A 23,829-nucleotide genomic window follows, 5' to 3' on the forward strand; every position below is an offset into this window, starting at 1 on the left:
GGCTCCCTCATTACTGGACTCACTGACAGAGGAGAAAACAGCAGCTTTGAAGTTAGAGCTGGTTCTCACCCGAGCTCTCCTGGTCAGCAGCGAGATTCCCAGGCAGGTGACTTCCCTGCCTGGAGTGGGAGCTGGGAGGTTCACATAGGACGACACACGTGAGCCAGACCCACGTGGCAGTGGACGTCATAGCCTTGTTCAGATTCCACGGAGCACCTGCAAGAGCCAAGTGCAGGCCGCTCCATCTGACAGAGTGTGTTCCTTCCTGCGAGGCCCTGTGCCCCCTTTCCCTCTTACCACAGTGGCCCCCATGGGTCTGGAAGGTGGGCAGGGGCACCGAGGACCTGCGAGCTCCCACACCATCCCCTAAAACTGCTGCAGGTTCTATAGTCTCAGCAGGTCCTGTGACCTGCCCTGGAAGGGTTCAAAGCCTCCAACGAGTTCTTAACAAGGGGTAGGCATCAGAATCTCTGGGGGGACCCTCCTGAGAAATTCTAACTCGGTGGGCCTGGAGTGGGGCCCAGCTGTCTCTGTGCTTTTACAAGCTCCTTAAGTGATTCTGGTGAGCACCCCCAGTTGAGAACCGTTGGACCACAGAAATGAGATTGTGCACATCCAGACACAGGGCAACTGTGCAGGAGGGGGAGGGGGAGAGTGCCTGGGGAAGTGGGGAGGGGAGCTTCAGAGGCCTTCCAGCTGGGATTGTGTCCATGGGAGGGGGCCTTCTCAGCAAGAGCCCCTCTTGTCCTTGACTTGCCAGTTCCCAAACACCTGAGACCAGAGATGAGGTCAGCCTGGGACTGTGCGTCCCCACCCCCCTGCTTCCTGCCGGCTTGGAGTGTCAGTTACCCTGACTGCTCAGGGCTTCCCCCTTAGGTGACATTCAGATCTACAGCCACCAGCATCCAACAGAACCCTTTCTTCTGGCTTTTGTGTCACTTTGGAGCCGATGCCCCCACAGACTAGCAGTGTGACCTTGTGGACCATGCAGGACTGTGGCCTCTGGTGCTGCTGTCCCAGCCAGAATCCTGTCCTTGAAAGGAGGGCTCCCTGTGCCTCCTGCCAGGTGACTGGAGGTTCTGTCCCAGGTGTGTCCCGAGGGGACAGAGACCTACAAAGCCCAAATGCCCTTTAGCAGCTCTGCCCTCTGTTCTTGCTCAGTAGCTTCTGTCTGCCTCCCTGAGTTCCCAGCCCTATTCCTCTTCAGAGAGGACTGAAGCCCAGCCACAAAGAACATCAGAAGCAGCCAGGGCTGGCTCCCGGGGGTGACAATGCCCTTCACTAAGCAAACATCACCTTTGGCCACAGGCCCACTTGGTCGTCCTGGCAACATGGGTAGCTTGTGTCTCGGGGGTACACTGTGCCCTCATTCTGGTTCCCAGGGTCCCCTGCCCCAGCCTTCTCTCCCCAGTCCTTTCAACAGGGCTCCACATCCTGGCGCCACACGGCATTAGCTATTCTTCAGTTTGGAGTGGCTTTGTCTGGAGCAGCAAAAAGCTGCCTGACTTAGCTCTAAAGGAATAGATCCACCCTTTCTTCTCCCCAGGACCCTGCGCCTGTCATCTCTTTCAGAGCCGCAGGCCTCAGCCCAGCCCACCGGGCCCTTGAGGTCTGGCCGCATCTCCTCGCTGACCTCAGCTCCCGCTCTCTCCATCGCTGGTCTGCACCTCCAAGGCCTGCACCCCAGGCCTCTTGCACTCGCTGCTGTAGGCTATCCCTAGTTTTTGTGTGCTGGTCCCACTCTTCATGCATGTCCCTCTCTCTGATGTCCTCCTCAGAAGGGCTCTTCGGCCCCCTTACCTAGCATGGCCGCCGGGCCTGACCTGAATGTTCTTACCCAGCTTTGTCTTTCCTCATAGCACCCTTCACCTGCCGCATCATATCATAGACTCAATTTTTTTCTTGGTCTGGGTCTTTCCTCCCCTCCAGAATCCTGGACAGGGACAGGCATGTGGTTGACACTCAATAAACAGTTGTGCAATAGTGCATGCATGGCTGGGCTGGGTCCAAAGCCCCGCCCTTCCACCAGGTAGCTCCGTGGCCTTGCCCCCTCGTCACTCTAGGCTTTGATCTGCTGCCTGCACAACAGAAGTGACAAGGTCTGACTGTGGAGTGGTGACAATGAGTGGGAGGTGCCCAGCGACTCCGAAGACAGTAGCTGACTTTATCTTTTCACTCCTTCATCAGAATGTTGCCCTTGCCCGAGGCTCTGACCCCCCAACGCCCTTCCAGGCCCAACACTCTTCCAGGCCCTTCCAGCCCCGTGAGATACCCAGGAACCTGCAGCGGGTCCACAGAGCCCCCCACAGGGGGGCTCTGCCTTTGTGTTGGGCTGCCCCAGGCTTCGCAGGGAAGACCAGTCCACCTCAGCCTTCCAAGCTGCCTTCCCAAGGCCCCCCAGACGGCCCCCACCAGACAGATGAGATGCCCCCTGTGCAAATCCAGACCCCTCCTTCACTCCCCTCCCACAGCCAGGACCTGCAGTCAGGCTCCAGAGAGCAGGGCTTCACAGAATTGCTCAGGGGTGCCCTGGTGCAGGTCAAAAGGTGTGAGAAGGAGAAGGAGCATTCCCAGTTCTTTATCAGCAGGCTGGACCATAGATGGGCCCATTGCTGGGCTTTCAGGAGAGGAAACATTCCGCCCACTTAGAGTCCTGCTGCTTTTAGTTTGATGTGCAGGTACTCACTTCCTCTTATCAGGTCTGGGATTTTTCAAAGAGGACAGGGCCAGCAAATGTGCATGGCATTGAACACACCCTGCATGTGGAATCTGAACAAAGCTTGGGGGACTTGGGGCGCAGGTGTGGTGGGGACAGGCAATCTGCCTCGCCAGGGCCAGCGGATGGCAGGGTAGTCCTCAGCTGGGAAGTCCCTGGGATCTGCATCTCTTCACTTAGATGACAGGATAAGACACTTGGTGAGCCAGTTGACACTTGTCACCTCACACAAAGAAAAGAGGAAGCCGGTTGCTGAGAGATAAAGGACAGGATTGTGATTCATTTAGTGTATTTATCAATGAGTCAATGACACAAAAGGGACAGCTAGCCACTACTACGGTGAAGAGAATAATGGCGAGACAGAACGAGGCCTCTCAGGGGACTAGACCCCCTGTAAACAGGAAGGGTTGCAGCTGGGACCAAAAGGACAATCACACGGAAATTGGGGCTGCACTTGGACAACTGTTCAAAGAACATGAAAGCTTTTAAGGAGGGGCACCCGGGACAGACCTGCTGGACGGGGAGGGTGCCTGCCTGCCGAGGCCCAAACGCTTGGAACCAAGGGGAGAAGTGGGTTCAAATTCCAGCTCCCCACTTACCAGCCGGGAGACCCTGGGTTGTCTCTGGCCCTCTCTGGACTAAGACCCTGACGGCAGGAGATCGGCCACGCCGTCCCAGCAGGTAATTTTGACTAGCAATAAGCTGAGTAGAGGATCTGCCCAGAGCCAAGTTCGACTGGCCAGAACCTTAAGTAGAAAGCACTCAGTTCGTGGTCGCTGTTTGCTGATTCATCCACACAGAAATATAGAGCATGTATTTTTAAAAGTTATGAGGAGTCCTTGTCTCATCTGTACCTCTCAGACCTACGTGGAGTGTCATGTCCAGGCCTAGGCTTCTTGTCCTCCTCCTCTTTAGAGATATGTGGCAGCAGAGTGTATTTTGACATAGTTTACATTCAAGGAGTTTAACTTATTCTAATTATGAACACAAGAAAGTTCTGATTCATTCCACTGTCTTTCCCATCCCCATCCCCTTCTCTTCCCTTCCTTCCCCTTTGTCTAATCCAATGAACTTCCATTCTTCCCTCCCTCTACCTTATTGAGTGTTATCATCCACATATCAGAGAGAACATTTGGCATTTGGTTTTTGGGGACTGGCCTATTGCACTTAGCATGAGAGTCTCCAGTTCCGTCAATTTGCCAGCAAATGCCATAGTTTAATTCTTCTTTATGGCTGAGTAATATTCTGTTGACCACATTTGCTTTATCCACTCATCTGTTGAAGGGCACCTAGGTTGGTTCCACTGCTTGGTTATTGTGAATTGAGCTGCTATAAACATTGATGTGGCTGTGTCCCTGTAGAATGCTGATTTTTAAGTCCTTTGGGTATAAACTGAGGAGTGGAACAGCTGGGTCAAATGGTGGTTCCATTCCAAGTTTTCTGAGGCATCTCCATACTGCTTTCCAGAGTGGTGGCACCAATTTGCAGTCCCACCAGCAATGTAAGAGTGTGCCTTTTCCCCACATCCTTGCCAACTTTATTGTTACTTGTATTCCTGATAATTGTCATTCTGACTGGAGTGAGATGAAATCTCAGTGTAGTTTTAATTTGCATTTCTCTAATTGCTAGGGATGTTGGACATTTTTTCATGTATTTGTTGGCCATTTTTATTTCTTCTGTGAAGTCAGGCCTAGGCTTTCTATGTAAGATAAGTAAGAAAGTAACCAGCTGATGATGAATCGGGCAGAGCCAGCCTGAGACACAGGTGGTATTTTGTTCTTGTTGAAATTAAGAAGAAGGACATTCTGTGCTGATACAAAGAACCAGAGTAGAGGTGAAAAGAAGTCAGTAGGGAAGGTCTCAGCTTGAAGTGAGAGAAACGGCGCAGTCTGCAGTGGAGCATGCTCTCCTGCAAGGTCCTGAGCTCCCCATCTCTGCAAGTATTTGAGCAGAAATCACATGACCATCTGTGAGAAATGTCATAGAAGGAATTTTTTAATCCAAGGTCCTGGCCAGAAAACAAACCTGGATCCAGTTTCCTGAAGTTGGTCACATGACCTGGGCAGTTTAACCTCTTTGAACCCCAATGTCCTTCTCAGTGAAATGGAAATAATACGTGTCTTAAATAAGTACCATAAGAATTAAGTCTGGTCATGCCCAGAAAACACTGGGACCATTCTGTGTGGACTCATTCTGCCCCCCATGGAATAAAAATCAGGGTGCTGTGGCTTCTAAGGTGTCCTCTCTGGGACTAAGAGGCACAGCACAACCATAAAGAAACTTCCAGGAGAATGAACAGCCCCCACACACTGGACAAGGACAGGACCAGGTGTCGACAGGCAACCAGGCAGAACAGGCAGCCAGGCCCGCCATGGCAACTACGTGGGAGCAGGAGGTGGTCAGCATGGGGGACAGGGAATGCAGCCCCCGCTGGTCACTGCTGAAAGCCATAGGTGCATTGCCAAGGCTCCTCCTCAGCCCTGGTTCCACATGAACATCACCTGTGCTGATCCGGCTTGAGAACCAAGTGTTAGAGGGAAGGGAAAGCAGAAGACGTGCTTCTGAAGCTGGAAAATTGGTGCAAAGAATTGGTGCAAAGAAAGATGTGACCATTTAGAGAGGACTCTTGGGGTGTGGAGGGCTCTTTCTCAGAGGATGAGGAAATTCTGTTTTGCATCTTCCCTGAGGACTCAGGAGGAAATAATTGAGCTCAATAGTAAGAGGATTAGTAGAGGTGGAGAGAATTCCCTTCCAGTGACAGGTGTTGGGCACGGGGGGGGGGGGGGGGGGGGGACAGACAGCAGGGAGGACAATCCTAGAAGCGATCAGAGATTGCCATCCAGAGGCCACAGAGGAACGCACGGGTCCCCTTTCATGTGGGGATGCACGTGGGCTCTATCTCGTGCTTTTCCTTCTGCCTTTCTTCCTCTTGGAGTAAACCACCAACATCTTCCTTCTACAGAAGTCTCAGAAAACATGGCCTTTCCCTCGACACCGGACCAGGAAGGCAGACTGCGATCACAACTGGAGGAAGAGAAGAGAAGGTGCCCTTTTTTTTTTTCCATACACAGCCTGACCCCTGCCTCCTTAGGCCTTAAGGACAACCTGGAGGCACCCAGGGCTGGAACCACAGCCAAATGCAAAACAGGCAGGAAGCCACAACCGTACTGCTTTTGGGCGATGAGGTTAGATGCTGACCAGCCACCCCTGGCCCCAGAAGCCGCTAGTGTTGTCTACTGCTGCCACCTAGAGGCAGCAAGAGATATGACCATGGTGGTCTCTGCAGCTTCCCTCCCAAGTCACACCTTCACACTTTCACACAGCCTCTTAGGGGCCCAGAATGATTTTATTTATACTGTACAGATCTCCATGCATAAACATACATGTGGCCATCACAGAATCTCCCTCATCACCCCAACCAAGCAGCTTAGTTCATTCATTTCTATATGCATTCAACATGTCGGCTAGCTCTTCCTTGTCCTGGAGAGGGTCTGGAGAGACTGAGCAAGCCCCCTTCCCTGCCTCAAGTGGATGATGGAGTCATTGCATCACCGTCCCCACCCAGCACCCGGCACTGGGCTGATGTGACATCACCCTGATAAACTCTGTCACCTACGGCCGCACTCACGCACCCCAGGAGAACAAAGCCCCTGGCGCTGGTCTCCAGGCCACTCCTGACAGCTGGGCACTCTGTCTTCTTCCAGAATGTCCTTCCACACTCACGGCCATTGCTCTCCAGCCCCTTGGTCTAGGCCCCGGTTGTCCACCTTCTGCCTTGCTGTTTATTTTCCTGTTTCTTTCTAAATCCCATTATTCTCATGTCATCCCATTATTCCACCAGTCTTATCCCCTCGGTCTACATTTCCAATCTCAGCGTCACCTCCGAAGGCACATTGTCTCATTAGCTCGGCTATTGGACTGTTTCCAGTGAACTATTTCTGATTTGGTGTAGCATTCCCAATATCCCCCAACAGATATTTAACTTTGGTTCCTTACCACAAAGATGAACCAGCAGAATGGCAGACTGTGGTTCTAGGCCAGACTGTCTGGGTTCAAATCCTGGCTTCCTGTTTGTTCTGTGTTTAGAACACATTGCCTGAGCACATTATCTGACCTCTCCATGCCTCTGGTTCTGAGTCTGTGCCAGGGATTTAAATGAGCTTGTATATGTTTGCTGCCTACAGCAATGCCTGCCCTGTTAGTTAAGTGCTCAATAAAAGAAGTAGATCACAGGTTGGGGATAGCTCCTTGGTAGAGTGCTTGCCTGACATCCTGGGGGCCCTGGGTTCAATTCCCAGCACTGGGGGGGAAAAAAAAAAAGTTGGTTGTCACTCTTGAAAAGGGTTTCTTCATCTCAATTATGGATTCCCAACCCTGCTGGGCAGAAATGCCTCTGTCTGCTTCTATATGATGGACTAGACCCTGGTGCCCTACCCTGGCCTTGGTAGGTTTCAGTCTGGCCCCAGGTCCCAGGCCCCAGGCACCGGGAAGCACTGCCAGGCTTTTGAGATTCAGTGACCTTCAAAAGAATGTGACACCACCTCCTCCTGATCCCACTGCAGGTACAAAATTATGTTCACCCGCCTGAAGGCCCTGAAGGTGGAGATCGAGCACTTGCAGCTGCTCATGGACAAAGCCAAGGTGAAGCTGCAGAAAGAGTTTGAAGCCTGGTGGGCAGAAGAGGCCACTCACCTGCAGGTAAGGTCTAGGGCGCATCAGGGCAGCTGGGGAGGGGACTGTCAGGAGACAGGAAAAGGAGGGACTTTTACCCCCCAGCTCACGAACTAAGCCCTGTCTCACACGTTCACTTGACTCCCAGGAACACAGAAGGTCAAGGGTTCATGGTTTCCTTGCTCCTGTGCCTCACATGACCCATGGGATAGCAAGGATGGGAGATGCAGCTTCCCAAAACCAGGGGGTCTGCCACCATTGCTTTGTGTAAGAGACTCCAGGGATATCACATTTACATTTATTGTTTTTCAGATTACAGTCATATATATGCATGTTAATTACAGAAATGTTAGAAAATACAGAAAATGCAAAGAAAAGTAAAGATTACTTTAATGCCTCCCCTTAAGGATAACCAATTAATGTTAATATAACTAATTAATATAACCAATTAACATGTTAGTTTTATATTATTTTATCTTTTATCTTTTTTCTCTGCATATATACATATATCAATATATTTTTTAAAAAATATAGTCATATTGGTCCTCAAATATCACAAATATCTTTTTTTCTTGACTTAACTGTTTAAATACCTTTTTTCTGTTATGCTACAATATAATTCCTGGATCTGACTGTTCCATCTTATGAATACATTTTAATATATTTTGATTTATTTAACCCATCTGTTCTTGACTGTTAAGGTTGTTCCTAGTCTTTCCCTCAAAATATATCTGCAGATTAATTTTTGCATATTTCCTATTTCCGTTCCTTGAGGGCTCTGTCATATCATAAAGGCTGAAATAATTCACTAGAAATGTCAGTGTAAATCCTGGTTTCAGCTGTCCTCTGATAACTCCTCAGCTGTGGTACCACAGAAGTGACAAAGTGCACATTGTCACACCACTCTTGTGGCTGGGGAACCCTTCACGATTGCCTCCCAGGCTGTTCCCTTCATTTTAAGAACAAGGAGCTGGAGAGCCAGGGAAGATATTTGCCCAAGGACACAGAGCCGAGCAATAACCAGCTTGCTACCTAGTGGCCATGTGATAGGACAATACAGAAGAATAGGTGCACAGAATTAAATTCACAGGAGAACAAAGAAAATTAGATTGAAATATAGGTATCAGAATAGTCTAAGAGCAAAGTATAACAATATGTACGGCACGTTTAAATGTATTGATAAGATCTAGGTGTCTTATTATCGATAAAATGTCATCAATATTTGCCATAACTTCAAAGTCATCGTGAACACTATATTTCTGAGCCAACTATGATGATAGGAGAATATGTGTGATTTCTTGGCGGCAATGTCACAGGCCCTGCGAACACTACTGTGGCTTATTAATCTATATTTGTTAATTTCCAGTAGAAGTTAGAGAAAATAAAGGCATAACTGATGCCCGACCATCCATAGCGCCCTGGGTTCTGTGACTCCAGGTCCGAGCCTTCCTAGTGAGTTCAGCGTGAGTGCGTTCTTCGGCCCCAGCTGAGACCCAGGAGAGCTGAGCCACTGAACAGTGGATGAGGTCATCCAGTGTGACTCAGGAAGTGTCCAGGCAAGGCTGGATTCAGATAGGCTACTGCTTACATGGACAATGAGAGCAGAGTAGCCAAGAATTTCAGCTCCACTTGTCCCCTGTCCCCATAGTCTACAACATGAGACAATGCCAGGTGATGGCAGCGGGGCGGTGGGACACCCTGTTGCAGGAGAGCCCATTCTCTGCTGCAGCTGAGCAGTTTTACAGCCTATACTGTCACTATCCTGAGTGGGCGGAGGCACAAGGCCCAGACCTTATCAGAACAAGGGAGGTGACAAGAATCTGTTCTGTGGCAACTCCCAGGAAGATGGGAGGTCAGCAGGAACCTCCTTGCGGTGGCCTTGCAGCGCCTTCTCAAAAGCTTTCCATGCCCCGGGGTTCTGGGTGGATCCTGGGGCGTTCGGCCTTGGCTCAGCTGGGCTGTGAGCCTTGCTCACCCATGAACTCCAAAGCTGTTCCCTACATGAAGTGCTCAAAGAGGATCTTGAAGACAAGGAGAAGCAAACCCAGGAAGGATTTCTAGAGAATTGTCAGATCACATTTTACACATTATCTTTCTAACTACAAAAATAATGTATGTTAAATTTGGAAAACTTGGAAAGCAAAGGAAACTTTGCAGAAAAAATTTAAAATGGCCCATAAGGAGAGGCCCTTGGTAAAGAAACTGACCAAATTGTATCATTATATAATTTATATAGAATATAAATAATGTTATATAGTTATATCAATGTAATTATATATGACAACAATATAATATATGATGTTATATTGTGTGCCTGTACAAATATTTAACAAAGAATCCTATTATTATGTATAATTATAACACACTAAAAAAAAAGGAAAGAAAAAAGAACGGAAATTACCCATAAAACTACCATCTGAAGATAATATTTTGATGCCCAACACTATGGTCATAACTATGTCTCAATTTATTTTTTGCCCACATTGTATAACTTTAATAGCTGGACTTTCCTCCTTAAGAATGACATCAAGGGGCTGGGGATGTGGCTCAAGCAGTAATGCCCTAGCCTGGTAGGCGTGGGGCGCTGGGTTCCATCTTCAGAACCACATAAAATAAAATAAAGACGTTGTGTCCACCGAAAACTGAAAAATAAATATTTAAAAATTCTCTCTCTCTTAAAAAAAAAAAAAAAAAGAATGACATCAAGAACATCTTCCTGTGCCATTAGATTCAGGCTAACGCTGTGAAACCCCTTCTTGGACCAACAGGTAAATTCTCCAGCAGTGAATTCACTGGATCACGCGAAGCCCTCTCCCCAGAGCTCTGAATCCCAGCAGGACCAGTCCCAGCTTCTCTCCAGCCAGAGGTGAGTACCCAGGGGAGGCTTCCTACCTTTCCCCTTTACCTGCCCCTGCTGCTCTAAATGTCTCCTTTAGGCTACACGGTCTTGGGGGATGAATGCTTTTATTGTTTCATGACATACTCAGGCCAGGGTCTCGCAAGCTGGCTGGAGTGTGCGCCCCTCAGCCCCTACCTTGGCTGCCAGTGGACCGACCGCCATGTTGCAAGAGGCAAGGGGTTCAACAGTGCCAGCCCTGCTCCCACCCTGAGTGAGAAGAAGGGTGGGAAAGGCAGGGAGGGGATCTGGGAGAGGGCGGGAGGGACAGACAGGGGGTGCTGGTGGGAATACAGAGGACACAGGGCCTGCCAGGATACAGGGAGTGGGGGTGAAGACTTTGTCCTAAAGAGGATTCTCAGTGCTATATGAGGACTGCCCAGAGCCTGCTTCCCTCAATGATGGGAGGCCCCAGCAGGGACTCCTTCCACACACCGTGTTCTGGTCTCTTTCCAACCATAGGACCCCTGCCTCCTGCCACCCTCCATCCCTCAGACCCAGTCTTTCAGGCAGAGGCCCGGTCAGCATGAAGGGGGCGTCCATCACCACCACTAAGGAGCAATGGAGCGTCGGGGTTTGAAAGAGCACTGAGCGCTCACATTGGAAATGCGAAATAGAATTGGTCTAAAATGGTAGTAGACAGTGTCTTCTCTTCAGTGTGATGAGACAGGCACTTTCCCTCTTTGCTATTCCTCTCAAAAATTCATTGTCCCAGTTGAAGCATGAGGAAAACATCAGACAATTTCCAATTGAGGAACATTCCACAAAACACCACCCAGGGCTTCACAAATTGGCTCGTCAAGAACAAGGAGTCTGAGAATCTGTCAGAGCCAGGAGCAGCCTGTGGAGATGTGAGGACTCAGTGGTGTGGATCTCCCAGGTGGATTCCCAGAATATAAAAGGAGAGTAGGTCTCAAAATCAAAATAAAAAGGGCTGGGAATGTGGCTTGGTGGTTAAGCACCCCTGGATTCAATCCCCTGTGCCAAAAATAAACAAATAAATAAAGACAGTAGGTAAAAGCTAGGAAGCGTTCATCATAAAGAAATGAGAAATGTGTGAGGAGATAAATAACCTGACTCAAACATTACTTAAAGCATACATGGTTTCAGACATTACCTGGTACCCCGTTAATACGTACGACTTTTAATGTTTTATGTATCAGTTGAAATTTCTTTAAATACGTATATCAAAAAGATATGGCCAAATATTTTTAAACTAAGAAAATTCAGAAAAAGTATGTACTTTAGTTAATAATAATGTATCAACATACCACAGTGGTATAAAAATGTATACAGGTGAAACCAGGTACTGGACCTGTGAAATGGTCTGCACTCTCCTTGCATCTCTCCAGGAAATCTAAAATTAGTCTTAAAAGCAAAAAAAAAAAAGCATTTCTAGAAAGCAGTCTGCCAGCGAGGCCCCCACTCCAGGCCAACCTTCCCAGACTCCCCACGTGCCCATCCTGGCCCTCGGTGCCGGGCTTCTACTTGTGTCCTAGTTTCAGGACACATCTCCCGTGTTCACCTGAAGCCCAGAGTCTGCAGTGGCACAGTGCATTTTGTTTGGGTAATCGGGTGTTTTAAATGGCAGTGTAAATCCATGGAAAAAAAAAGCCACTTGAACTTTATTTTTTTAAAATATTTACTTTTCAGTTGGAGTTGGACACAATACCTTTATTTTATGTATTTATTTTTATGTGGTGCTGAGGATCAAACCCAGGGCCTCGCACGAGCTAGGCGAGCGCTCTGCCGCTGAGCCACCACCCCAGCCCTTGCTTGGACTTTATTGAACTTTAAAATGCTGCTCTGCCAAAGGCACTGTTTAGAGGATCAAAAGACAAGCCACGGATGAGAAGGAAATATCTGCAAAACACGTATCTGATAAAGGATTTCTATCCAAAATATATAAAGGACTCCTGAAATTTAACAATAAGAAAACAAACAACCCGAAAAAACATGAGCAGAAGATCTTAACAGCCTCTTTGCCAAAAAATGATCTACAGATGGCAAATAGGTATATGACGAGGTGTCACGAGGCAGTTCACAGGAAAGCAGTGAGGTGCCACTAATACAGAGGAGAAAGACCAAAATCCAAAACACTGACCACAGCGAAGCTCCTGAGGACATGGAGCAACAGGACCTCCCGTTCACTGCCCATGGGAATGCAAAATGACACTGTCACTCTGGAAGACAGTTTCGCAGAGTCTTGCAAAGCTAAATATAGGGATACCCTACAACCCAGCAATGGCACTCCCAGGTCTTCACCCAGATGAGTTAACAACTTACATCCAGATAAAAATCATGATTATTCAGCCATAAAAAAATGAAAATATGTCATTTGCAGGAAAACGGATGGAACTTGAGACCATTATGTTAAGCGAAATAAATCAGTCCCAGAAGGTCGAAGGTCATGTGTTTTCTCTCATATGTGGACACTAGAGAGGACAAAGGAAAAGAAAAGTGGGGGGATTTCATGAAAATCAGAAGGGAGATAAGTAGACTAGAGGAAAGGCCCCAGGGAGGAGGATGGAGAGGAGGGGAAGGAGGAGATGGGGAATGATATTGGCTAAATTATATTGAAATATTTTGCACATGTACAAATATTAACAACAAATCCCACCATTATGTACAACTATCATACGCCAATAAGAAATGTGGGGAAAACCTGGGCATGCTTATTGATAGGTGCTTTATTCATAATTGTCAAAAAGTGAATGCCACCAAGTCTTCCAAAAGAAGAATGATGAACTGAGCTACATCCAGACAAAGAGTATTATTCAGCAATAAAAAGAGTTACCAAGCCGTGAAAAGACACGGAGAAAGCTTTCCTGCAAACTGCTTAGCCGAAGAAGGCCTCCTGGAAAGGCTCCCGCTAGAGGAGCCTGGCCAGATGACACCTGGGGAAGGGACACTACCGACTTGCTGAGACATCAGTGGCTGCCCCAGCCCCGGGGGAGAGAAGAATGGACAGACAGAGGCCGGATGTTTAGGGATGCGCAACTATTCGGGAAGACAGGATATTGGTGGATCGATGGTACTTGTCAAAATCCATAGACCTATACAGCACGAAAAGCAGACCCCTGTGTCACCTGTGGACTCTGGTCAATGCTAACTCGTCAGCCCTGGTTCGCCACCTGTAACAAAGAGCCACACCAATGCCAGAGGTTAGAGTGGTGGAAAAATCGTGTCGGCGGGCGGATAAAAAGCCGTGTTTGGGAATGCTGTAGTGTCGCTCAATTTTCTATAAACTTAAAACTTCTCTTAAAAATAGTCTATTGCCAGGTGCCCTGACACACACCTTTAACCCCAGTGGCCCCAGAGGCTGAGGCAGGAGGATCTCTAGTTCAAAGCCAGCCTCAGCAACTTAGCAAAGCCCCAAACAACTCAGCAACACCCTGTCTCTAAATAAAATACAAAAAGGAGCGGGGGGTGTGGCTCAGTGATTAAGCATCCTTGGGGTTCAATCCTGGTACCAAAAAAAAAAAAAATTAGTCTATTAGTTTAAAAAATGGAAAAGGCAGCGTCACTAGGCACCTGCATTGCCCGGGCGGGAGAGGCAGCCCAGCCTTGTGCCCTGTACCTGGCCCCTCTAGGTGCTCCCTTGCACCCTGTGTGTCTGCCAACCTCTGTCCCCATCCAGAACTCCTCCCTGAAACCCCAGGCCTCCACAAAACACATCTGAAAGCCCAGCACAGAGGACAGAGCCCCCCGGGTATTGTTGTGGCCTGTGAGGACAAGCTCCCCCACAGCCCGGAGGCTGGAGCCCCCTCTCCTAGGGCCAGGAATACCCTGTTCAGCCCCTAGGAAGCCCCGGCTCTTTGTTCTGTGGCTTCACAGACAGTGAAATGAGGGTGGGCTGAGGTGTCAGGACGGTTCCAATGAGCACCCATCTGGCCTGGGGTTATAAGGTAGGAAACCCCTACGCCCTGGCTTTCCACGGTTCACCTGGGACCACCCGCAGGAGCTCTTCTGTGAGTCTCCCAGAATCCCCTTCCTGGGCTCCCATGCTCTGACGGCCTGGGAGGCGCCCAGAGGACGGCTCTCAGGTGGGGCCTGGGGCCTTGTCACCTGCACTGGCTGCTGGGGCTCTGCTTGAGAACTGTGACCCTCAGCAGAGAAGTGTCCTAACCAGTGTTTCAGACATCCTGAGGGTCAGCTCCCCCAGTCCCCATCCACCACGGTAGTTTGAGGACAGGATAGTTTGAGGACAGGTGAGTGGGAAGGTCACATAGAGAGGAGAGAGGACAGTGTCCCTGCTGGAGGCTGCAGGGGGAGAAGACTTGGCTCAGCCTCTGAGTAAGAAGCCACCGCCACTGGCTCAGAATAGTGGCAATAAAGAGCCCACCAAGCTCCACCCAGAGCCGAGGCGGGAAGAGACCCTGTCCTGGGGCGGCTCACTCTGAACAGCCAGCCAGGGAGGACCCCCAGCAGCTGGCATGGCCCTCCTCTTACCGTAGTGACACCCACTGTCACTTGCTGAGGCCCTCATGGCCAGGCACGGAATGGCTGTGCAGTGTCAGGATTGTTCCCCATTTAGTCGTTGAGAAAATCAGCCTCAGGGAGGTTAAGTAACTTGCTCAGGGCCACCCAGCCAATTAGCAGAGAGGCCAGGACTAAAGCCAGGCCTGTCCGAGTCTCGTCACCGTCCTCACTTCTGACACCTGTTTTGTTGAGCATTAACGACTGCCCGTGAGGGGCAAGCGTACAGCGTGCCTAGTAGACTTGTCACTTTCTCGTCCACCTCTTGTAATATTTCACACAAACTAATATCCCGCCGTGCCAGGCCCCGGCTGGGGGCCTCACTCCTTCAAGGTGTCCCCACCAGCTGATTTCCCAGGGGCCAGGACTTTCAAAGAGCCATCCTGTATGTCCCTAGAAGGTGGCCTTTGAAGAACTGGGAAGCCACGCCCCTGTCACTGGCTCCTCGCCATTTCAGTGAGAAACTCTGAAATCAACTCCCTCATTTACCAATGAAGAAACCAAGGCCCCAGAAAATAATGGGATTATTATTAACTCTGTCCTTGAGACAGAGCTTCAAACTCCACATCTAGTGGCCTGCTCCCTCCGTCCTTCCGGCCCTCCACCCTGCTCTCCCTGCCTGTGCCCCTTCTGCTGCACTCCTTGTCCCCTTCCTTCTCTTCCAGCCCTCCCTTCACCCCCACCTTTCCTTCCCTTCTCCTTCCTTCTTCCTGAGAGTCTTGCCCTTTGGCCTGCTTCCTGTTGGCCACTCTGTACAGCTTGTCCATTTGTCCATTCTGCAGCCACCTTTGCAGGCCGTGGTGGGGCGGGTCTAAGCGCCAGCCCCAGGGCTTGGCCTCCTGGCTTCTGCCCCTCGCCAGCTTCCTCCTGGCCTGCGGGGGGCCTGCTCTGCTAGCCATTCCTGGGTGTCCCCTAGGTATTCCAAGACTGCTCCTGGGCATGCTCGCCAAGAGACCCTAGACCCTGCCGTTGAGGGCCTCAGGCCTCCAAGGTGTCACCTCCGAGGAGTTTGATCACTAAGACTTTGACAAAGGGACTCTGCCACAGCAGCCCAGCCTTGGGCAAGGCAGCTCCCCACTCTGCAATTCCCTGGCCTCATCTGTAAAACGCACCAGGGTCGCTCTACATTATCCTTCCACGAGCAGATGAACATTCAGCGCCATTAAAAAGCTTCTGCAAAGAGAGCAAGAGCCCAGCGACTGTGTTCACCTGAACTCCATGGCGGCTGTTCTCTACACAAGCTCTGCAGGCCAGTGAGCTATTCCTCCCGCCAGCCTCCAAAAGCCCGGCGTCCAGGTCCTGAGGGCTGACCATACTAAACACCCTGGCAACACAAGAAGCCTAAGTATCATCAACATTGCTTATTAATTTTTTTTTTTACTGTTCCAATCAACGTAAGGGAAACTTTATTGAGAACCCAAGGCCATGCATGGGGCTTGGACAGGAGGCCACCCTTTGGGGAAAGGAGCCAGTGGAGGGGCTTTATTTGACCTTCTTGGGACGGAGGTTGCTGGTGTAGCCAACTTTTACTTGCAGCAGCTGACAGCACAGGGGTGCAGGCGGGCTTAACGCTTGTGACAGATCATCTTGTCACAGCTGTACTTCTGGGCAAGTGCGCAGGGAAGGCTCAGTGATGCCACCTCGAAAGTGAAGCGCCAAGTGCAGGTGGACTTTCTGGAGGTTGTAACCTGAGAGTGCAGCCGTCCTCCACCTGGTCAGGTGCGATGCCCTCCTTGTCTCGAATTTTCGCTTTGACATTCTTGATGGCATCACTGGGCTCAACGTCGAGGGTGATGGTCTTGCCTGTCAGGGTCTTCACAAAGATCTGCATCTCTGCATGCGCTCGGGAGCCTCGTTGAAGAGAAAGAGTTGTTTATTAATTTTTATTAAGGAGATAATTCATCCTGATAGCTGATCTGCTCCCTTTCCAGGAGAGAGAGCATGAGAAATGAATTCAGTGGCACACTCCTGAGGGTCAAGAAACTGAGCCCTGGCCCCCAGGGATACTCCAGCAGTTTAGGAGGTGGGGAGTCACTCCCTCAGGAACCCCAGGCCTGCACATGGTGCCGTGTGTCCTCCTGCAGGACATGGCTAGCCTCTGCAGGGGCTGCTGCATGTCCTCATCTGCCTCGGTGCCATCGCACCCTTCTGCCCTGCCCTTATCCATTTCTCCTCCTCTTCTACCCACTCCCAACCCTCCACAATTTGACATCTATAAACTCCCCCTGGAATCTACAAAGACTCCACTGGAAGCCATGGAGCCAATGAGCCATTTGTGTACCAACGACTTGGTCTTGCAGACTTGCTACACTTTCCGCACTGACCTTGGCCTGCTGTAATTGAAACATCTGCAAGATGGAAAACCCTTTCTCCTTCCCTCCACCAGGCTGGCACCAGAAACCGCTCGGAAGCCCTGGGAACTGGCCACTGTTCTCCAAAGGCAAACACGCACAGCCTGCCACCTGGTGGCTGCCTCCAGTCCTGCAGTAGCCCTCGCCCGACACAGCACAGACCCAGCTTCTCCAGGGTGCCCCAGGGAGACTCCAGACTGCTAGGAAATGAGCACTAGTGGGAGGAGCAGGGATCAGGCTCTGATTTTCTTCCTGTTTGTTTGACCCACTGTCCCGAGTCCAGAGTCAGAGCCCTGCTACTGGCTGAGGTTGGAGGAGAAGGTGGAAGAGGAGCTGGGCAGTGTCTCCACTCACCTGTGGGACACCTGGGTCATCAGGCCTGCCGAGTGCCTTGGACTGACCATGTAGGCTTGGCAAGGCCAGCTCACCCGTCTGTCCTTGGCCTGACACTCAGCCCGAGCCTCCCCAAGTATGTCCCATGTGACTTCTTAGGTCTCTTTGAGCTCTGCTATGGTCTCTACACAGGACCATCCCAGAGCAAGGAAGAGAATTCCATCTCTGGGGGCTTATAGCACAGCTTAGAGCAGGGCAGAGTAACTAGAATAACTGGCCCCCACCTCGTCTGCACCCAGGAGGGGCCCCTGATTTCCTCTGTCTGCAGCCAGGAATCCAAGGCAAGCCAACACTCAGGCCACCATGATAAAGGGGCCCAGTGCACCTGATGAGCCGTCAGATGTGACTTCTCACTCCAGGAGCACAGAGTCAGCAGCTGAGGCCACGTGGGGTGGTCCCTGTGGCCAGGGGAAAGCCAGTGTGGAGCTAGCTCAGGCCTGGGCCTCGCAGTCATGACGAGGTCCAGATGCTACCACCTACTGGAATTTTCCTAGCTTCACCCTACACCTCAGTTTTCTCATCTGTGAATTAGGATAATGACATCCTCCTCTGACCACTGAGAGGACTGAATGGCACGGCAATTCCCGAGCACCCTGGCAAGGCCTGGCATGTAAACAGTGACCGTCTCCACTGCCTGCTGTTCACCTTCTGTGGCCAACAATGAAATCAGCGTTCAAGCCACCCCAGACAGGATTCTTGTCACTTAGTCACGTCTGCTCGGGCTCTATAGCAGAATCCCAGAGACTGGGTTGGCTCATTTGGGTTTTGTTGTTGTTATTGCAGTTGTTTGGTTCTTCTTTTGGGGTTTGGGGTTTTGGGTTTTGGTTTATGTGTATTTGTGTGTGCATGTGGAGGGGGGTCCTGGGGATTGAACCCAGGGATTCTCTATGACTGAGCTACACTCCCTGTTCTTTTTATTTTATTTTTTATTTTTGAGACAAAGTCTCACTGAACCACCAAGGTTGGCCTCCAACTTGCCAGCCTCTCGCCTCAGCCTCCCAAGTGGTTGAGACCATTGCTGTGCACCCCTGTGCCCAGTTCATTTGTTTTTCACAGTTCTCGAGGCAGGGAAGCCCAAGACCAAGGCACTGGCAATTTTGGTGTCTGGTAAAGGACTTCACATAGGAAAAGGGGCCAGTGCTTCTGAGATTTATTTTATAAAGTCACTAACCCCATTCACGAGGGCTTTCTCTGATCTCAAAGGCCCGGCCTCCTGATCCCATCCCCCTGGGGCGGGTTCCTCATAGAAACTCTGTGGCACAGCAGATCTGGTCCTGCTGAGGGCCCCCTTCTGGCTGGCACACACCTCCTCCCCGTAGTGTCCAGGGAGAGACTCAGGCCAAGTGCTCTGGCCTCCCCCTCCCTCCTCATAAGGACACTAACCCCATCTTGAGGGCCACCTTCAAACCTCACCCAAACCTAATTACCCCCCAAGGCCCCACCTTTAAACGCCGTTACACTGGGGAGTGGGACCTCAACACAGGCATGTGGGGAGGACACCCAGTTCACAAAAGCCGCTGGATATAAACAACATTAACCCTGCATTGCTCTTCTTTTTTTTTTTTTAAAGAGAGAGAGAGAATTTTTTTAATATTTATTTTCTAGTTTTTGGTGGACACAACATCTTTATTTTATTTGTATGTGGTGCTGAGGATCGAACCCAGCACCCCGCGCATGCCAGGCGAGCGCGTGACTGCTTAAGCCACATCCCCAGCCCCTGCATTCTCTTCTTATCCCCTCTAACTTTGGCTTTTGTCGTTTTTTGCAGTGTCCTGAGTGGCAGAAAAGTCTCGCCCTCGCCCTGCCCCAGCCCGCACAGCCCCGAGCCGAGCAGCACTGGCACCTGGCTGGAAGGCAGGTCGGTGGCCTCCCTCCCTCTCGAGGCCTGCGGCGGCTTCTGCAGTAAAAGTCACATTCACAGATGGAGCCCAGGGCTGGCCTCCGTCCTGTCCCCCGGGGATCCCATGGAATCTCTCATGCTTTGTGATTCCCAAAGCTGGGGAGTTTTCTCCCAGGGCACTGGGTCCTTGTCCAGCAGAGGTGCTTCACAGTTCCTTGTGAAGAATGTACCTGAAGTCACACAGGAAAGAGGAGCCAGCCGAGGGCAGTTCCAACCAAACCCACCAGGCCCTCTGCCAAAGCAGAGCTGGGTGCCTGGCCCCAGCCAGAAGCCTTTTGCTTGGGGACTGAACAGAGAAGCTAAGGCTCCTGGCCTGTGTGTGCTCTTGGTGGCCAGGACTACAGCGCCCACTCACCTGGCAGGCCTCTTCCTCTCCCAGCGCTCACCCAAGGCAGAACCCCACCACGGTCCCTCCCCTCCCGAGCCCAGGATGGCCAGCAGCTCCTGGTGCAGGGCCCCTCACTGAGCGGCAGCTGAAATCCCCACACCCAGAACCACTCGTGATCATGGACGGGCCTTGTTAACAGCCCTCCCGGCCTTCTAAGGCAGTGGTGCCATCCAGTGCCCTGTGGAGTGACGGGTCGGTCGGGCTGAAGACGGGCACAGCCAGGGGAGTGTGCCACTCTGACTTTTCTTAGAGCAATCTAGAAGGCTGAATGGAGAGAGAGGAGGGGAAGGGTGCAGACCTCCCTCTCTTTATAAGGGATTCCCTGAAAATCCCACATGAGCTTCTGCTCACGAACCTCCCTGGCCACACTGAGCTGCAAAGGATTGTGGGGAGGCGTGCTTTTTTTTGTACTAACTTAGCTAAACATGGTTCTGTTTTTTGGGAAGACACAGGAGATTACTGACCTCAGTCTTGGGGGCAACTAGCTAGACCATGGTGGGGGAGTGTATATGTATTGTGGGGACATCCTTAAAGATGTCACATCTAAGGTGGGTGCAAAAAGAGAGCTGGGTAAAAAGAGGTGGGTTTGGGAAAGTCCAGGATGAGGACAGGTGTGGAGGTGAGGGATGGAGACGGAGGTGAAGAAGAGGAGATGATGAAGGCAAAGGCCCTGAAGCTGGATGTGGCTTCACATATCCAGTAGCAAAAAGAAGGAAGAGGGTCAAGGTGGCCCCAGGGTAGTGTGGGGGCACAGTGGTGGGGGGATCCGAACACACGCAGGACCTGGAAGGTCACTGGATAGAATCTGAATTTTACTCCAGAAGTCATGAGAGGAGTCTAAGCCAGGGAGTGCATGACCCAATGTGCTTGATAACAGGACAGGAGTGGCTGTGCAGAAGGTGGGAGGGAGGGAGAAGGAGGCAGGCTGTCACACGCACCTGGTGAGAGTTACTCCCCACAAATGGGAACGCATTTTGGAAAACTGAATGCTGAGTCCCACCGTAAGGAGTAGTAAAGTGCGACATGTCACTGTCCCCAGCATCCCTGAGAGGACAACTTCGTCTGTCCCTCTCACCGGAGACAGCCAGACGGACTCTGACATCCTGGCATTCCTCAAGGCCAGGCAGAACATTCTGCAGAAGAAATGTAAGTGCTCCCCGGGGCAACTAGCTAGACCATGGTGGGGGAGTGTATATGTATTGTGGGGACATCCTTAAAGATGTCACATCTAAGGTGGGTGCAAAAAGAGAGCTGGGTAAAAAGAGGTGGGTTTGGGAAAGTCCTGCTCTGCTCACCAGCATGGGGGCGGCATGGGCAGGCTGGAGTGGACAGCCCGGTGGGAAGGCAGCAGGAAGCGTCCTGGGCTGGGCCCCTCCCACGTGCTGGCCTCTGCTTCCCCCTGGAGAAGGGACGAGAACGGCCCAAACAGGCCGGAGTGCAGTAGAGCCCACTTGGCAGAGCCTCTCCCTCTCCAGGCCTTCCGCTCCGTTTGTTCCCTGTCCCTGAAGGCGGCTCTCTCTCCTGCCCAGCCTTCTCCAAACAGGAAGGGCCTGAGTGGTTCGTGGTGGCTTGTGGAATCCCCGGCTGGAACTCTCGCTCTCCTCCTGGAGCGGGGTTCTTGCCAACAAGTGTGGATGTAAACACCACTTGAGGGCCCAGACCCCAGGCCACTGCATCAGTCATGGAGGAAACGTGTGGCGTGACAGACGACAGGAAGACAAGGAGAAGGCCCTTCCTGGCCCTTGTCACTGGCCTGCCCCCTTCCTCTCAGCAGCTGACCATCTCCATCTGCTGTGGACAGGCCACTTCTCCTGCATTCCATGCCCCAGGGACAAGGCCCAGGGCCTCCTGCTCCAGCCCTGCACTAGTCTTAGCCTTACCCCATAATCCAAAGGCTCCTAGACAGGCTCAGCATTGCCTTCCTGTGCCAAAGGAGCCCCACCTTGACAGTGTGTGTTACTGAAACAAAATACCTGGGACTGGGAAACTCCATAAAGAAAAGAGATGCATTCTACTGACAGTTACAGGACATGGCACTCGCATCAGCTCAGCTGTGGTGAAGACCTCATGGTGGACCGGAGTGACAGGGAGGGCTCACACACAAGGCCCAGAGACAGAGTCAGGCTTGTCTATAGCAACTCGCTCTCAAGAACTAGCTCAAGGCCCCCAGGACAGTCTTACTCCCTGCTGAGGGCAGACCCAGGACCTACGGGCCTCCCCCGAGGCCCCACTCCCAGCACCACCACGCTGAGAGCAGGCCTCCAACACATGGACCTGTGCAAACTCAAACCACAGCAGCGGGACAGGAAAGGCTTGGCTCTCGTGGCTCACACCTGCTCAGAGGCCGCCTCAGCTGCTGCACTGCTCTCTATGGTTTGCACATGTCACAGCACCACAACCCAGGTCGGCCTTTGCCATCCTCTCCAGGAGCAGGCGGGCACCCTCCCTGGGCACCAGCCTGCTTCCTGTGCTGCGTTTGCCACCAGGAACAGCAGCACTGGCACCTCATCAGGTCTTTTCTGAGGCCTGTGACAGCCCAACACTGCCACCAACTTGCTGTGACATCTTGACCTTCTCTCATCCCCAGCTTCCTTGTCTAAAAAAGAGAAGGAAATCATATTTGGTGATCTCGAAGGCCCATCGGTGCCTAAAATACTGTGATGATACATGTCGGGCTCTGAACAACAGTGAGCAGCCAGTCGGTCAACAAACACTATCTATTAGGCACCTCCTGTATGCCAGGTTCCACTGCTAGTGCTGGGAAAAGTCGAGTCCCGCCCTGGAGAACTGACATTGTGGGGGTGCAGGAGATAAGCCATGAGCGCGTCAACAGACAGAGGAGGTGATGTGAGACAGTGTCGCGGACAGCAGCTCAGAAGACTGTGGGTGGGAAGGCCTCTCAGGAGAGGAGAACCCTAAACTCGTGGCTGAATAATGAGGACAGCAGCCATGTGACAATCTGGAGCCGCAGTCCAAGCAGAAGAGCAGAAGGTGGAAAGGCTGGGAGGGAAGGAGGCCTGAGGGCTGGAGGGCAGGAGCCAGAGCAGGGCCATGTTATCCAGGTACACGGGAGTCCCCTGGGGGGTTGTGACCATGGGAGTGATGGGATCTGAGAGACGCCTTAGAAAGCCTGCCCTGGCCACCATGCAGACCAGGAGTCGACCAGCTACAGGCAAAGACTGTAAAGGTGCAGGCAAGGGGCGAGAGCCACCAGGATACTGGACACGCGATGGAAGGGGAAAGGGAAGTCAGGCATCTCCTGCCCTTTCCATCTGCTCAGCTAAGAGGATGGTGGAGCTGTTTATTGGGGTGGGAGAGGCGAGGAGATGTCAGAGGGAAGGGTGGGAGCCTTGCAGAGTTCTGGTGGGCTGCCACTGACATCCCAGAGGAGACGCTGAGGAGGCCGCAGAGCACGAGGCGCTCAAGAGAGAACCAAGGCTAGAAGAAGAAATAGGGAGCCATCGTGCCTGGAGTGTGCCGAGCAGGAGGCCGGCTGGGGTCTCCTCTGAGGAGTGTACAGAGCTGATCCCATTGTTAGGGAACGGCCCTGGGGAGCCCCAACCCTGCAAGGTGGGGAGGAAGCTGAGACCCTGAGAAGGCACCTCCAGAGTCTGAGCAGGGACAGCAGGCGAGAGGTGTGTGGCCTCAGGAGGTCTGGAGAAGAAGGGCTTCCAAGGAGAGATGCTTATAGTGTCCACTGTGCTGAGAGGTTGAGCGAGGAAGGGCAGGTGTTGACCACTGGCCCTTTGGAATGTCACGGACAGTAGTTGTGGGACCTGGGTCTGGTGAGGAAAGAATGGAGGGGAGGAAGCTGAGGCAGTGAGCAGAGGCAACCCCCCAGGGAGGCCAGCTGAGCGGAGGACAGAGGGTAAGGCTGGAGCTGAAGGGAGGCAGGAGGCCAGGGGTGGGTCTGGCTCACTGTAAGTGGGGACTAGGAAGACATGTCAAGGAGTGGCCATGGGGAGAGGAGCGGGTGCTGTGGGGAACAGGGGAGACTGCTGGAGAAACTTCCTTGAGAAAGTGAGCAGAGGCCGT

The 23,829-nt window shown here is 51.6% G+C and overlaps 1 protein-coding gene and 1 pseudogene across 1 annotated transcript in view; one reads left to right on the forward strand and one right to left on the reverse strand.

The window, feature by feature from the left end:
* The window catches only part of Kif6 (kinesin family member 6), a 417,840-nt gene extending 396,406 nt beyond the window's left edge, over positions 1 to 21,434 (forward strand). The window contains exons 17-23 of the mRNA XM_077801497.1: positions 5,679 to 5,760; positions 7,279 to 7,414; positions 10,156 to 10,253; positions 18,563 to 18,613; positions 19,275 to 19,364; positions 20,834 to 20,974; positions 21,113 to 21,434. Of these exons, the coding sequence (XP_077657623.1) occupies positions 5,679 to 5,760; positions 7,279 to 7,414; positions 10,156 to 10,253; positions 18,563 to 18,613; positions 19,275 to 19,364; positions 20,834 to 20,974; positions 21,113 to 21,434 (920 nt within the window). The remainder of the gene's footprint in view (positions 1 to 5,678; positions 5,761 to 7,278; positions 7,415 to 10,155; positions 10,254 to 18,562; positions 18,614 to 19,274; positions 19,365 to 20,833; positions 20,975 to 21,112) is intronic.
* On the reverse strand, positions 16,245 to 16,617 carry LOC113179215 (ubiquitin-ribosomal protein eL40 fusion protein pseudogene; annotated as a pseudogene).
* Positions 21,435 to 23,829: the final 2,395 nt, after the last annotated feature.

Source organism: Urocitellus parryii, chromosome 8 (genome assembly GCF_045843805.1).
Source record: "Urocitellus parryii isolate mUroPar1 chromosome 8, mUroPar1.hap1, whole genome shotgun sequence".
Lineage (NCBI taxonomy): Eukaryota > Metazoa > Chordata > Mammalia > Rodentia > Sciuridae > Urocitellus > Urocitellus parryii.